Source organism: Coffea arabica, chromosome 2e, assembly GCF_036785885.1.
Source record: "Coffea arabica cultivar ET-39 chromosome 2e, Coffea Arabica ET-39 HiFi, whole genome shotgun sequence".
Lineage (NCBI taxonomy): Eukaryota > Viridiplantae > Streptophyta > Magnoliopsida > Gentianales > Rubiaceae > Coffea > Coffea arabica.
This window is the reverse complement of record NC_092313.1, coordinates 63,600,923-63,614,013: the sequence shown is the minus strand read 5'-3', so window position 1 is coordinate 63,614,013 and position 13,091 is coordinate 63,600,923. Positions and strand designations below refer to the sequence as shown.

Sequence of the window (13,091 nt, the reverse complement as noted above, 5' to 3'; positions counted from 1 at the left end):
GGACTAGTTTTATCTAACCTTCAACTATTAGGCACTAATTAAACCTCTACTATATACTTATACACATTTTTCTAATTCTGAATATTTTTTTCTTTCTCTCGTTGAACCCATGGTTGGCCGAAAGCCCAACCATTTTGACCATGGTCGACTTCCATTGGTTGGCCGCAAAGGTCAACCATTTGCTTTGCCTATTGTCGCCAGTAAGTGCTGGCGACATCATCTTTTTTTTTTCCAAACTTTACAAAAAGGAGAACTTTCCAAATTAAGAAACTTTCCAATTTAGGAAACTTTCCAAAATGGAAATCGTCCAATTTAAGAAAGTACTGCTAGGGTTCATATAACGGTTTAGACAGGAATCTTCGACTCGTTTAGAGTTTTTATATTTATGCATCTATAGGAAATATCAACTAATTAGGAAACCTATGTGTTTGACAGGTACGACACAAGTTTAAAGGATCTAAGGTAGCCCCACTCGAGCAGCCAGACAAAGGTAGGTGGTACCTACTCTTCTAAGATTTCAAAGGTGCAAAATGAAATTTTTGTTGTCAATCCTATTTTGTTGTGTTGACTCGAAATGTATTTGATTAAATGTTTTACTTGGATATTTATGAAAGTTATATTTTTACTATACAAAAATGGACCATGTGACCTATTTGAAATGTTTTGATATGTGATATATATCAAACGAGCTGAATCTTTTATGAAATCAAAGATCTATGTATGTGACATGTGGAATGAATTTTTGACAAGTAAAGCTCAAAACAGTCATGGAATAGACGGTAGGGGCTATAGTCATGTCTAATTGTCATGGTAGCCTGGTATAAATTCCGGCCGATTGCCAAGGTCATGGTAGCCTAGTATAGAGTCCGGCCGATTGAGAATAGCCATGGTAGCCTGGTATGAAGTCTGGCCGATTGGCAAGGTCATGGTAGTCTGGTATAAAGTCCGGCCGATTGACCCATGTATGAAATGAGACTAATCGGTAGTCATGAAATCTATTGGTCGCCCACCTAGAAGGGGTTTAATCTCTAGGCTGAGTACTGCCGGTCATTACATGCACCTGTTATGAGCTGATATGGAACGATTTATGAACTGATCTAAAATGAGATTTATGAACTGATATGAATTGATTTATGAACGGATATGAAGAGACTTGTGAATTGAGACGAAATGATTTATGGCTTTATGATTTTTCATGTACAATTATCAATAAGATGCTTTTAAATTGTTTGCCACTCGTTACTACTGATTGTTTTATAAACGACGTTACTTTCAAGATTATGGATGTGATCGATGCGCAAATGATTTGATTTGTATCTATATATGTATCTATAAAGTTACGAGTACATGGTCCAACAGAGGGGTAGAATATTAAGATTATTCGAAAAAGATTAAAAGTAGCTCAGAACCGAAACAAGAATTGGGCGGATTCAAAAAAGAGACCTTTAGAGTTTCAATAGGGAGAAAAGGTATATTTGAAGGTATCCCTTACCAAGGGAGTGATGAGATTTGGAAGAAGTGGCAAGTTAAGTCCGAGGTATGTAGGGCTTTACGAAATATTAGATAGAGTTGGATCTCTAATGTATCGATTGGCTCTCCTGCCTGCTTTGGCAAGGATACATAATGTTTTTTCATGTCTCCCAACTGAGGAAGTACGTATCTGACCCGAACCATATTTTGGAAGATCAACCCATTGAGGTGAGGGAGAACTTGTCAGTGGAGGAAGTTCCTTTGAGAATCGTAGATCGAAAGGATCAAATTCTAAGGAGAAGGACCATACCCTACGTGAAGTGCAATGGACGAACCATACACCGCGAGAGGCAACGTAGGAGTTAGAAGAAGACATGTGGAATAGATATCCCTATTTTTTTTATCAAGGCACGTCAGTTTCGAGGACGAAACTTTTTGTAAGGGGGGTAGAATGTAAAACCCACGTTTTTTGGCACCTGTTTTTTATTAGTTTGTTATTCCAATTAATTAAAAAGGTAAAAAAATTACTCTGGTAAAAGAAAAATAAAATGACTATAGGATGGGATAAGAGTTAGTAATAAATTTAAATTCTTATCCAAGCCACCTACTAGTGGTTAGTGCCAGGGTTTAGGATTTTATCGAAACCATAGAGAGAAAATAACACCAGCCCTACCTTTCTTTCGTCTGCCTCCCCTTAGAGCAAGAATCGACTAAGAATAGAGGAGAAGAAGAAGACGTCGCCGTCGAACAAGCAGACAATTAGGCGTCTAACTTGTAAGTTCCGAAACACGTTAAAATTCTTTTCTCTTAAGTTTTATGAATTCCATGAAGTATTTTGGGAATTTCATGTATATGTACATTGGGATATATTTATGCCTGTATGAGAAATTTATGAAGATTTAGATTTGGATTAGTAGGAGTAGGATATTAAATTTTAAGTATGGGATGAATTGGGTTTACCAAATTGTTGGAAAGTTATTTTAAAAACAAAAAGGGAAGAGAGAGGGGAAGCCGCCACTGCTCTATTGTTACTAAGCGGCGTTGCTTCAATAAAAAAAAAAAAAAAAAAGAGGGGGGCACTATCACTGGCAACAAAGAGGAATTTGCAAAGGTTGGCCTTTCGGCCAACACAAGACCAAAGAGAAACAAAAAAAAAACAGCAACAAAAGAGGTAGAAGTCAAGAATGGCGGCTGCCAAAGCTTTTGTGGCGGCTGCCAAAGCTTGACAAAAGCTTTGGCAGCGCTAGTGGAGTAAGCCAATGAAAAAAAAAGAGATAAAAAAATTATAAATAAGTAATGACAATAATAAATAAGTAAACATATATAGATATATATATATTGGCGAGTATGTCTGGGTTAAAAATATAGTATGGGTTTAGTAAATATACAGTGAGTAAATTTAGAAATAACTAGTCATATTTATAGTTTATCACGGGTATTAAAATTCAGGACCCAACTTATAGTAGTTGTTAGAATTGAAGATTTAGTCATGCAAAATTACACTTAATTGATTAAGTCTAAGATACTTAAATAGAAATTTAAAACATTTTAATCTAACCTTATTAGATTAATTTAGACAATGTAAAATAAGTTCTAGATTGTTAAACGAAACGCTCAAAATCATAATAATAATAATGCTAACAATAACACTAATAATAATAATAATAAATAATAATAATTAATGAAACAATGATAGTAAGAATAATAACAATATGGACAAGGAGAAAATAAATTAATGATATAAACGAAAATATAAATATAAATACGAGTGGAACAAACTAAGACAATAACTATAATAAGTCAATATATATATATTTATATATGTACATGTATACCTAAATAATAATAACACCTACACACGCATAAAAGTGGAAATAAAGCGAAAGATAATAGCAACTAATTAACAAATATATATAAGTGGTAATAAAATAAAGTAGCGACCACGAGGATGATAATAATAATAATGAATAATTATAAATATGTATAGTAAGATAATAAATATGATTATGAATAATTATTTTCTTTTAAATCAGGAAACTTTACAAAAAGGAGAACTTTCCGAATTAAGAAACTTTCTAAAAATAGAAACTTTCCAATTTAGAAAACTTTCCAAAAATAAAAATCATTCAATTTAGGAAAAGGCTGCTAGGGTTCATATAATGGTTTAGACATGAATCTTCGACTCATTTAGAGTTTGTATATTTATGCATCTATGGGAAATATCAACTAATTAGGAAATCTATGCAATTGATAGGTACGACACAAGTTTAAAAGACCTAAGGTAGCCCCATGCAAGCAGCCAAGCAAAGGTAGGTGGTACTTACCCTTCTGAGATTTCAAAGGTGCAAAAATGAAATTTTTATTTTCAATCCTATTTTGTTGTGTTGACTCGGAATGTATTTGATTAAATGCTTTACTTGGGTATTTATGAAAGTTATATTTTCCTATACAATAGTGGACCATGTGACTTATTTGAAATATTTTGATACGTTATTATATACCAAACGAGCTGAATTTTTTATGAAATCACAAATCCATGTATGTGACATGTGGAATAAACTTTTGACAAGTAAAGTTCAAAACAGTCAAGGAATAGACGGTAGGGGCTATAGTCCTGTCTAATTGTCATGGTAGCCTGATATAAAGTCCGGCCGATTGACAAGGTCATGGTAACCTGGTATAGAGTCCGGCCGATCAACAAAGTCATGGTAGCCTGGTATAAAGTCCGGCTGATTGACCCATGTATGAAAAGAGGCCAATCGGTAGTCATGAAACCTATTGGTCGCCCACCTAGAAGAGGTTTAATCTCTAGACTGAGTACTAGTAGCCGGTCATCACATGTACTTGTTATGAGCTAATATGAAATGATTTATGAGTTATATAGAATGATTTATGAACTGATCTGAAATGAGACTTATGAATTGATTTATGAATAGATATGAAGAGACTTGTGAATTGAGACGAAATGATTTATGACTTTATGATTTTCCATGTTCATTTATCAATAAGATTCTTTTAAATTGCTTGCCACTTGTTACTACTGATTGTTTTATAAATGACGTTACTTTCAAATTTACGGATGTGATCGATGCGCAAATGATTCGATTTGTATCTATATATATGTATCTGTAAAGTTACGAGTACATGGTCCAACAGAGGGGTAGATATTACCTACTGAGCGATTTGTCGCTCAATCTACTTTTTACCATTCTTGCAAATTCTGAAGAGTATGAGTTGGTTTACGTAGAAGACCCTGAGGACGACTTTTATTAGCTTTAGATGAATAGAAGTTGACAGGCTAGCTACTTCTAGTTGTTAGTTTATTTGCATCCGTTTTCTGTTGTTTCAATCCGAGAATAATGGTACGAATTTATTGGATATTCGTAGACTATCTTTTATAGACATTTGTACCGCACTTTATTTAGTTATATTATTTCGTACTTTTGAAGTTTAGTCTAGTTAAATGTGCCTTGTATTCTTGGGCGGGCCTTGAGAATACGGCGGATGTCACGTGATGGGCGCGTACGGACTCGGGGCGTGACATTAAGTGTCAATGATTAACTCAAAAATCCACTTAACAAACAAATTGAATGTTCTTTTTTTTTTTTAGCTGTTTTTTTTTTTAGGGGTGTCCCATAGGGAGTGGACAAATTGAATGTTCAATATCAAGATTTAGATAACAATTAGAGGTGGAATCGAGCAACACCAGTAAAGGAAAGTTAAAGGAGCAACACCAGTAAAGGAAAGTTAAAGGAACAAAGAAATGTGTACCCATATATCAGAGGTGGAATCTAGCAACACCAGTAAAGATAAGTTAAAGTAACAAAGTAATTTGTACCTATACTACTGTGTTTGCAACTATTTCAAAACAACAAAATTCTTCACTTTGCTGCTACTACTCCAATGCATATTAGGACCACTGGTTTGATCACAATTTCTTCCAAATTTTTGTTCTTATTTCCTCTGTTTCTTCTCCTATATATAGAATGTCATATAAGATCACATATTGGTGATATGGTATCTTCTTGTCAAATCACAGTAAGCACAAAAATGGCGCCAATGTAGCAGCTCAATTGGCGCCTTACTCCCTAATCCAACTTTAATTCATGTATTAGCCATCAAGTTTGTGTTATTGCTGTTAAGCTTAATTAATCACTTTAGATGCCTTTTTCTCCAATTAAACGGTAGTAATAAACCCCAACTTCATGGGACATATTTGTAATTTTGGCCTTCATGATGTCAGCAAAGGGGCCCAATTTTCTATCAAGGGAGGTCTGTGAAATTTTGAGAACCTCAGGGGATGTCAGTGAAAATGTCAGAAACTTCAGAGGAGGTTTCTGAAATTTTCCCTATGTGTTTCCTCTGGTACCTTTCCACTTTATTCTAGTGGCGATAATTTCATTAACGTATACAATATTGCTGCCAAAAATGATAAGCACATGAATATGTCCCACTCCCTGGGAGTGATAATCTAGCCTGTGACTTGTGAAGGTAATTTAAATCACCAAGCACGTGTCCACATTATGATAGGAACCATTCCTGCAAATTGCTTCGGTGAGACTTTAAGACCCTTTGAAATATCTTGTATAATGTATGCATTATGGGCATCCTTGATAGGGACCCCTATGAAACGTCTTGTATAATGCATGCATTATAGGCATCCTTACATATAGCCTGATAGGGACCCTTTGAAACGTTGGTGTAACATATAGCCTGATATATATATATATATATATATATATATATATATATATATATATATATATGTATATATATATATGTATATATATATATAATTTCAGAAACCTCCCTTGAGGTTTTTTCTAATCACATTGAGCACCCCCAAAGTTTTTGAAATCACACTACGCCCTAAGAATGACAACTTTTGTAACATATCAACCCCTTTAGGTAAAAACCGTATTAAAAATGTATTTAGGAGAGAGACTATAATATTCTTCCATGTTTGCCCTTTTGCAAGTTGATTTTCGAAAACTAGAAGATGAAAATAAAAATAAGTTGATTCTTTTTCTGCCCTTTTCATATTTCTTATGCAGGAAAAGGCAAGAAAAAAGAACAAAAAACATTTATGTTTTTGTTTACGTAAAAATAAAATAACAAAAATGTCATAAAATTGGGGCACATTTTGGGCATTGTTTTTTTTTTTTTTACATATGCAACCGAAGATAAGTTTTGAGTAGGGGTGGCAATGGGGAGGGGGTGGGGCGAGGGATCCCTCCCCCACCCCTCGCCCCGTTGCCTATTAATTCCCCCTGCCCCTGCCCCCTGCTTGCCCCGCCCCGCCCCGTTTCCCCCGCGGGGTTAAAAAAAATTATTATATAATTTCATTATAATTAAATTTTAGCAAATAATCAAATACTAAAATATTAATATATCTCCAAATTATTATTCATTGTAACTTCACAATTGAAACTCATAAAAATAATTAAACAAAAGTTATTTGAATACAATCTAATATGATAAAACAAATATAACTAAAATAATCAAGTTTTTATTTTGATACAAATACAATCACTAAATTATCATTGGGTTTTCTTCGAAAAAAGTGTTATTGTATTAAGTGTAGTTAGGAATTTAATATAAATGTATTAATAAATTTAGTATAAATAATTAATAATTTTTATTAATAGACATGTATAATTAGTAGTGTAATCGATAATATGATTATATATATAATTATGCACATATATATATATCCTTTTTTTTTTCAAACGGGTGGCGGGACGGCGGGTGTGGCGGGGGAGTATACCCCCGTCCCCGCCCCGTTTCTAAGCGGGGGGAACAAATTCCCCCCTGCCGCCGCCCCAACCCCCGCGCAGGCACCCGCCCCCGTTGCCATCCCTAGTTTTGAGGTATTTAGACAATCTAAACATAGAAAATCTATCTTTTTTTAACTACGATTTTATCTTGTTATCTAGTTTAATCAGTAAGAGGTGAGAGAAAATGGATTAAAATCATTCATTTGGTGAAGAAAAAAGCTAGGATGCAATTGAAATCATGACAAAATGCATATTAAATATACCTATAATGGTGTTCAATTATCAAAAACAAAATTTTTGAAAAATTGGTTAACAAATAGTATTCAAAAAATTTTATTTCCTTCCTATCCAAAACTTTGGCACAAATCATATAATGATCATATGAATCAACAAAAATTATACAATTCAGCAGTTATTGTACTTACACCCCCTCAATTTCTATGTAAATATTGTATAGCCCTATTTGTTTTTATTTTCATCTTCTAAAATTCAAAAATCAACTTACAAAAGGGCAAAATTGGAAGAATACTATAGTCCCTCTACTAAATATATTTTTTAATATTATTTTGCATAAAAGGGCTAACATGTTATGAAGGCTGCCATTCTAAGGATGTTAAGTGTGATTTTAGAAACTTGAGGGGTGTTAGGTGTGATTAGAAAAAATCTCAAGGTTTTTGAAATTATCTCTCTCTCTATATATATAACAAGGAGAGCTGATAAGGGCAATAATTCAAACTTTACCAACTACTTAGTAGCTCTTTGACATTATTTCAGACTTTAGGGAAGTTCAGTCATGCATAAAGATGTATAATTGATTGCATTGGAAATGGTATATAGTAGTATGTCAAATGGACCAAGAAAAAAAAGTTTGAAATTGTACATCTTGAAAAAAAAAAACTAAAATTGTATAGTGATTTCTTGCATATTATTCACTTATCAGTTTGGCCCACATATCAAATTGGAACTAACCTTTCCATGAAAACAAAGGATAACAAAAATGCAAAATAGAAAGGCAATATCAGCATCCAAGTGCACTTTTGGGAACATCAAGCCATTAGCAGTTTTGGAACATTGATGACCAATCTACTACTGCTTGTTCATTGGGGACCAGGGGCAGGAATTATGTGGTTGCGGTGGCCTTTTGTATTATGAATGAAAAGTTGAAAATAAAAAACAGGCGAGGTCCTATGTATGCGACAAAATAAACAAACTCTAGAGGTTGCCTAGAATAATGAGTATTCAACTAATGCAGTAACAAATAAGATACAGATACAGTATTTAATAATTCAGTAACTTAACAGATTTATATTTCAAATTTTAATTTTATTAAATGCACGTATTCAATTAACCTATCAATTCTCGTTAATAAATATCATAAAAAAAAATTGATTAGATATATTACTTTTCATGTATGACGTGTGTATATATACATATTTCATCAATCTCTATCCTGGTTTATTAACATACAATTATAGGTACCATACTCATCTTCTTTGAACGTTTATACTAACTAATTTTATGAGAAGAATTGGCCAAGACTATAGTTGGCATATTCCCTAGTCTCAAACTAAATTTGGGTAAAAATGCTAGCAGGAGAAGCATTAATTTGGTGATATGGATAACTAGAATTTTACGGTCCACTAATTAAAGATAGGGAGATGTAACCATGCGCCTTATTAAATGCATACAAAGACCTCATGTGGTAGAACATCCATACACCTTTGTCTTTCTATAGCTTGGCTGAAGCATATCCACAACTTAGCAGTCTTTCTCATGTCATAAAATACTTTCATTTGTTCCCATCAACTACTGAAGGCTCCTTGAATTTGTCAATTAGACAAATTTGGATGACTCGATCTTCGTTTGAGCACAATAAACAAAACGTTTGACCATCCACTGTTTCAAATGATCGCATCTAGTATTTGTTTTGCCCCTAATCTTGCCCAATTGAAGGTGTTCTTCACCTGACACTGACCACTAACCTTCAATTGAGATCTTATCTTGTCATACTGCAATGTGCAAGTCGGATAGAGACAATCTAGCCATGTCTATCCTTTTTTCTCCTTTCAGCATTTTTGCAATTATTCATATAGCCATAAAAATCCCTTCTTTTTTCTTCAAGAATGAAGAAACATGACCTTGTCTTCATTCTGCTATTATGCTCTTTTGGCAATCAGGCTCATCCAAGGATATTATTTATGATACTACACAACTTTAAGTAATCCATTTACATCTCATAGCTCTTGGTCCATGAACAAGCAAATGCAGAAGAATGTGGATAGCTTCATTAGATGCCTACAGCAGGAGCAAATGACAAGCATTGCACAAACTGCTATATTGGCTTACAACATCACAAACTGAGAGCTAGATACCTAGGCAGGAGAAAACTGATAGCTAGATACCTAGGCAGGAGCAAAACGGCATCCCTTACACACAGGAGCATATAGTTTGCCCAACTAGCAGCTGAAGAGAAGATAATTATGCTACATTTCTCTATTTTGCCACTATAATGTAGCTAGTACGTGAAAAAGAGATTCACTTTATTAAGCACAAACAGCAAAACAATGAGTTTCACTCCTTGCCATCAGCAGCGCGAAGTGACCCAAGCTGCACTGGAGCCTGTGTTCCCACAACCTTAGAAGTCCCATAGATTGATAAATCCACACCGTGACCTTTCTCCTTTTCAATTTGCTTTTTAATCCAAAAGTATGTAATTCTCAGCCCATCCTATTAAATTGCATTACAAACAATTATCATTCTCCAATTCATACAAGTGAAAAACAAAGAACACTACAAACATGATTTGTAATGCAAAATATTTAGTCAAAGTTTTAACGCAAACGGAGGTAGCTTTTCATATTTACCAAATCTAAGCTTATAATTCTCTAGTGCGAAGATGATATAAGTACCTTGAGTCTCATACTGGGAGCCCAACCAAGTTTTTCCTTGATTAGAGTGTTATCGGAATTACGACCACGAACACCTTCAGGGCCAGGAATGTGGTGGATGGGCAGCTTCTTGTCCTCAAAGCTAAGAACAATCTCAGCCATTTCATTCATGCTTACCATTTCATCACTACCAATATTTACTGGCTCACGGAAGTCAGACTTTGTCAGTCTACACAAAGAAAATTATAAACGATTGTTAGTCAATGAATGTGTTGCTGATACATCGTAGAGTACATTTAAATCCTTTGTGTTGGGGCCTGAATGATTCATGTCTTGCAACAGCAAAGAGACAGACAAGACACTCAGATATTCCCTCTACAATGGAAGCAGCTATATCACGCTCAAATAGGAGTGCTCATAAGACAGTAAATACATTTCTAATTTATGCATCAGAAGCACAATAAAAAGACAAAGACGCCGAGTTATCAGCATAATATAACATCTCCAGTCTAGATAAAGAATGCAATGCTCTCATTAACCTCCACCCCAGACAAAAGACTAGTTATCCTTTCTACCTTTGCCCTTCAACCCTTGAAATATTCATGAAGATTCCATTCTTACTCATAACATAAAACTGTCAATAAAGTTGCTACTATACACTATCAGGAGGCGAAAATATTGATGCTTGTACAACATGAAAATTAATAAACCATGACATATGGACGTATGTAAAGAGTGTTTCTATTTCCTTGATGTCGTACTTCAAGAAGCATAGAAAATTAGGAGGCATTCCTTTAAAAGGCTACTTATATTTAGAGCAACAAAATTTGCACAGAAGTAGGCAAATACAGATCAAAATTGCCACAATAATGAACTAAGAGAGCCAAAAAATTACTTTTTATGCTATTCAATATTGTTCTCACCTAAGAACACCTTCAACGCATTCATCGATGAAAGTGAATGAACGTGTTTGTAGTCCATCTCCCCACATCTCAAACTTATCTGTTGAAGTAATTGCTTTTCTACAGAAAGCAGCTGGAGCCTTTTCCCTCCCACCTATAAACATTGGAAGCAAAGTAAGAATATCAACATACTATACTTTTTAATGGCATAACAACTATATTGAATTTACTACAATGTTTAAGAATATACCTTTCCATGTTCCAAATGGACCATATATGTTATGGAACCTTCCAATACGACACTCAATGCCAAAGTCTTTGTTATAGTGCTTGCACAACTCTTCGGTTGCAAGTTTCTCCAGGCCATATGCATCTTGAGGCTAAAATCCAAAGAAGAAAGAGAACTTTCAACAACTTTGAAAGCATTAAGAACAACACAAAGCATATCATCTTTCTACTTCTAAAGCTATAAAATTGACAAACCTCTGCAGGCCATGCATCAGATTCCTTCAGGCTTACATTTGTGTCCAATTGCTTGAATTCAGGATAAATGCAAGCACTGGAAGCATAGAAGAACCTGATACAATCACTTATTAGACAAAAAACATTCTGTGGCAGTATATGTATGCCAGTAAACCAAATAAATGATGTTCTACCAACTATCTATGAACTCAATTTTATTTTTCACAAAGTTTTATAATTTCTTCAGGCTAGTTTTATAATTTCTTCCAGCTCCATAATTCTAGTTTTAACAGAACATGTATCAATAGATAGGATGCAGATAAATGAGCCATCTCACCTCTTTACTCCATTAATCCTGGCAGCCTCAATCATGTTAAAGCTGATCATTGTGTTATTATACATAATAACAGAGTGATTGGACTGAATAAAGCCCATTCCACCCATATCAGCAGCAAGATTGAAGACATGATCAACTGCTTTAGTGACCATCAAGCAATTTTCCATGACCCTGAGATCAACAAGATGAAACTCATGACAGAACATATCCTCTGTCATGTGCTCATTTTTCTTCCAGTCAGAAGCAACAATATAGTGTCCCTCAGTTTTCAAACGACGGGCAATGTGGGAAGCAATGAAACCACCAGCCCCAGTGATACATATCCTTAGCTTCCCTGAGGGCCAGTAAGGTTCTCTCTCGAGTCTTTCATATGTGTATGCACCATAATTAGTTTCTCCTGCGCTTGCGCTTCCCATTCTGCATCTCTTATCGAATTAGTGAAGCATATAAATAAGAAGCGGTAATCCCAAAAAAACTTATATGATTAGCAGCAAAAACCAAGATGATTAGCAGGACAGAATCTGAGTCTATATACCAAATAAACAATGCAAGCAGGGTAAGTTCCCTTCTTAGCAGATAGGGCTAAAAAGATTGAATGCATAACAGCTCAGTGAAAAACTAAAGGTCCTCTACAGAAAATCTGATCTACGAAAATTAAATCACTCACGTACATCAAGAACTTAACTAGGCAAAAAATAGTCGTTTTCAAGCACAGAAAAGCAAGAAATTCAAAGAAATAACACAGAACAGCAAGAAATTCAAACATTTCATTTCCAAGAATCCTCTAAAGAGTACAGAAAAACGAAAAAGATTGAAACTTTAACTTAGAAATAACATGTCAATAAAGTGCCTACATCATGAGAAACATTTCACATTTGCCAAGAATTTCAACCATGAAAAAAAATGCCATTTCTAAAGGGATGAAGCTACTGGTGCTCGTGTGCACAAATGTGCAAAGATCTGCACCAAGAATGAGTCATTTTTTCAAGACTCATAATAAGAAGAATATCAAATGCAGAAAAGAATCTGCTCCAAGAATGAGTCATTTTTTCAAGATTCATAATAAGCAGAGTATCAAATGCAGAAAAGAAAATCTGGGATTGGATCTTTACCTTAAATTTCGCAGAGGGGAAGAGTTTCCACAAGAAGAGGGGGCACAGTACACTAAGCTGAGATAGGGGAGAGAGAGAGAGTTGAATGGCTGTAAAGTTCATTGGCAATAGCTACTTATAGAGCCCAGAAATCAAGGAGAAGA

At 34.6% G+C, this 13,091-nt stretch overlaps 1 protein-coding gene across 2 annotated transcripts; it reads right to left on the bottom strand.

Annotated features, from left to right (window-relative positions):
- Positions 1 to 9,510: 9,510 nt before the first annotated feature.
- On the bottom strand, positions 9,511 to 13,091 carry LOC113732642 (GDP-mannose 3,5-epimerase 2). Of its 2 annotated transcripts, none has more exons than XM_027258558.2 (7): positions 12,949 to 13,091; positions 11,837 to 12,261; positions 11,521 to 11,614; positions 11,288 to 11,417; positions 11,059 to 11,191; positions 10,157 to 10,364; positions 9,511 to 9,974 (listed from the first exon to the last, which is right to left on the bottom strand). In XM_027258558.2, the coding sequence occupies exons 1-7, from the start codon at positions 13,048 to 13,050 to the stop codon at positions 9,819 to 9,821; spliced, it is 1,248 nt and encodes a 415-aa protein (XP_027114359.1). In that variant the 5' UTR covers positions 13,051 to 13,091; the 3' UTR covers positions 9,511 to 9,818. The 2 variants fall into 2 exon arrangements, with proteins under 2 accessions (XP_027114359.1, XP_027114360.1); XM_027258559.2 differs by having other exon boundaries at positions 11,837 to 12,253; positions 12,949 to 13,087.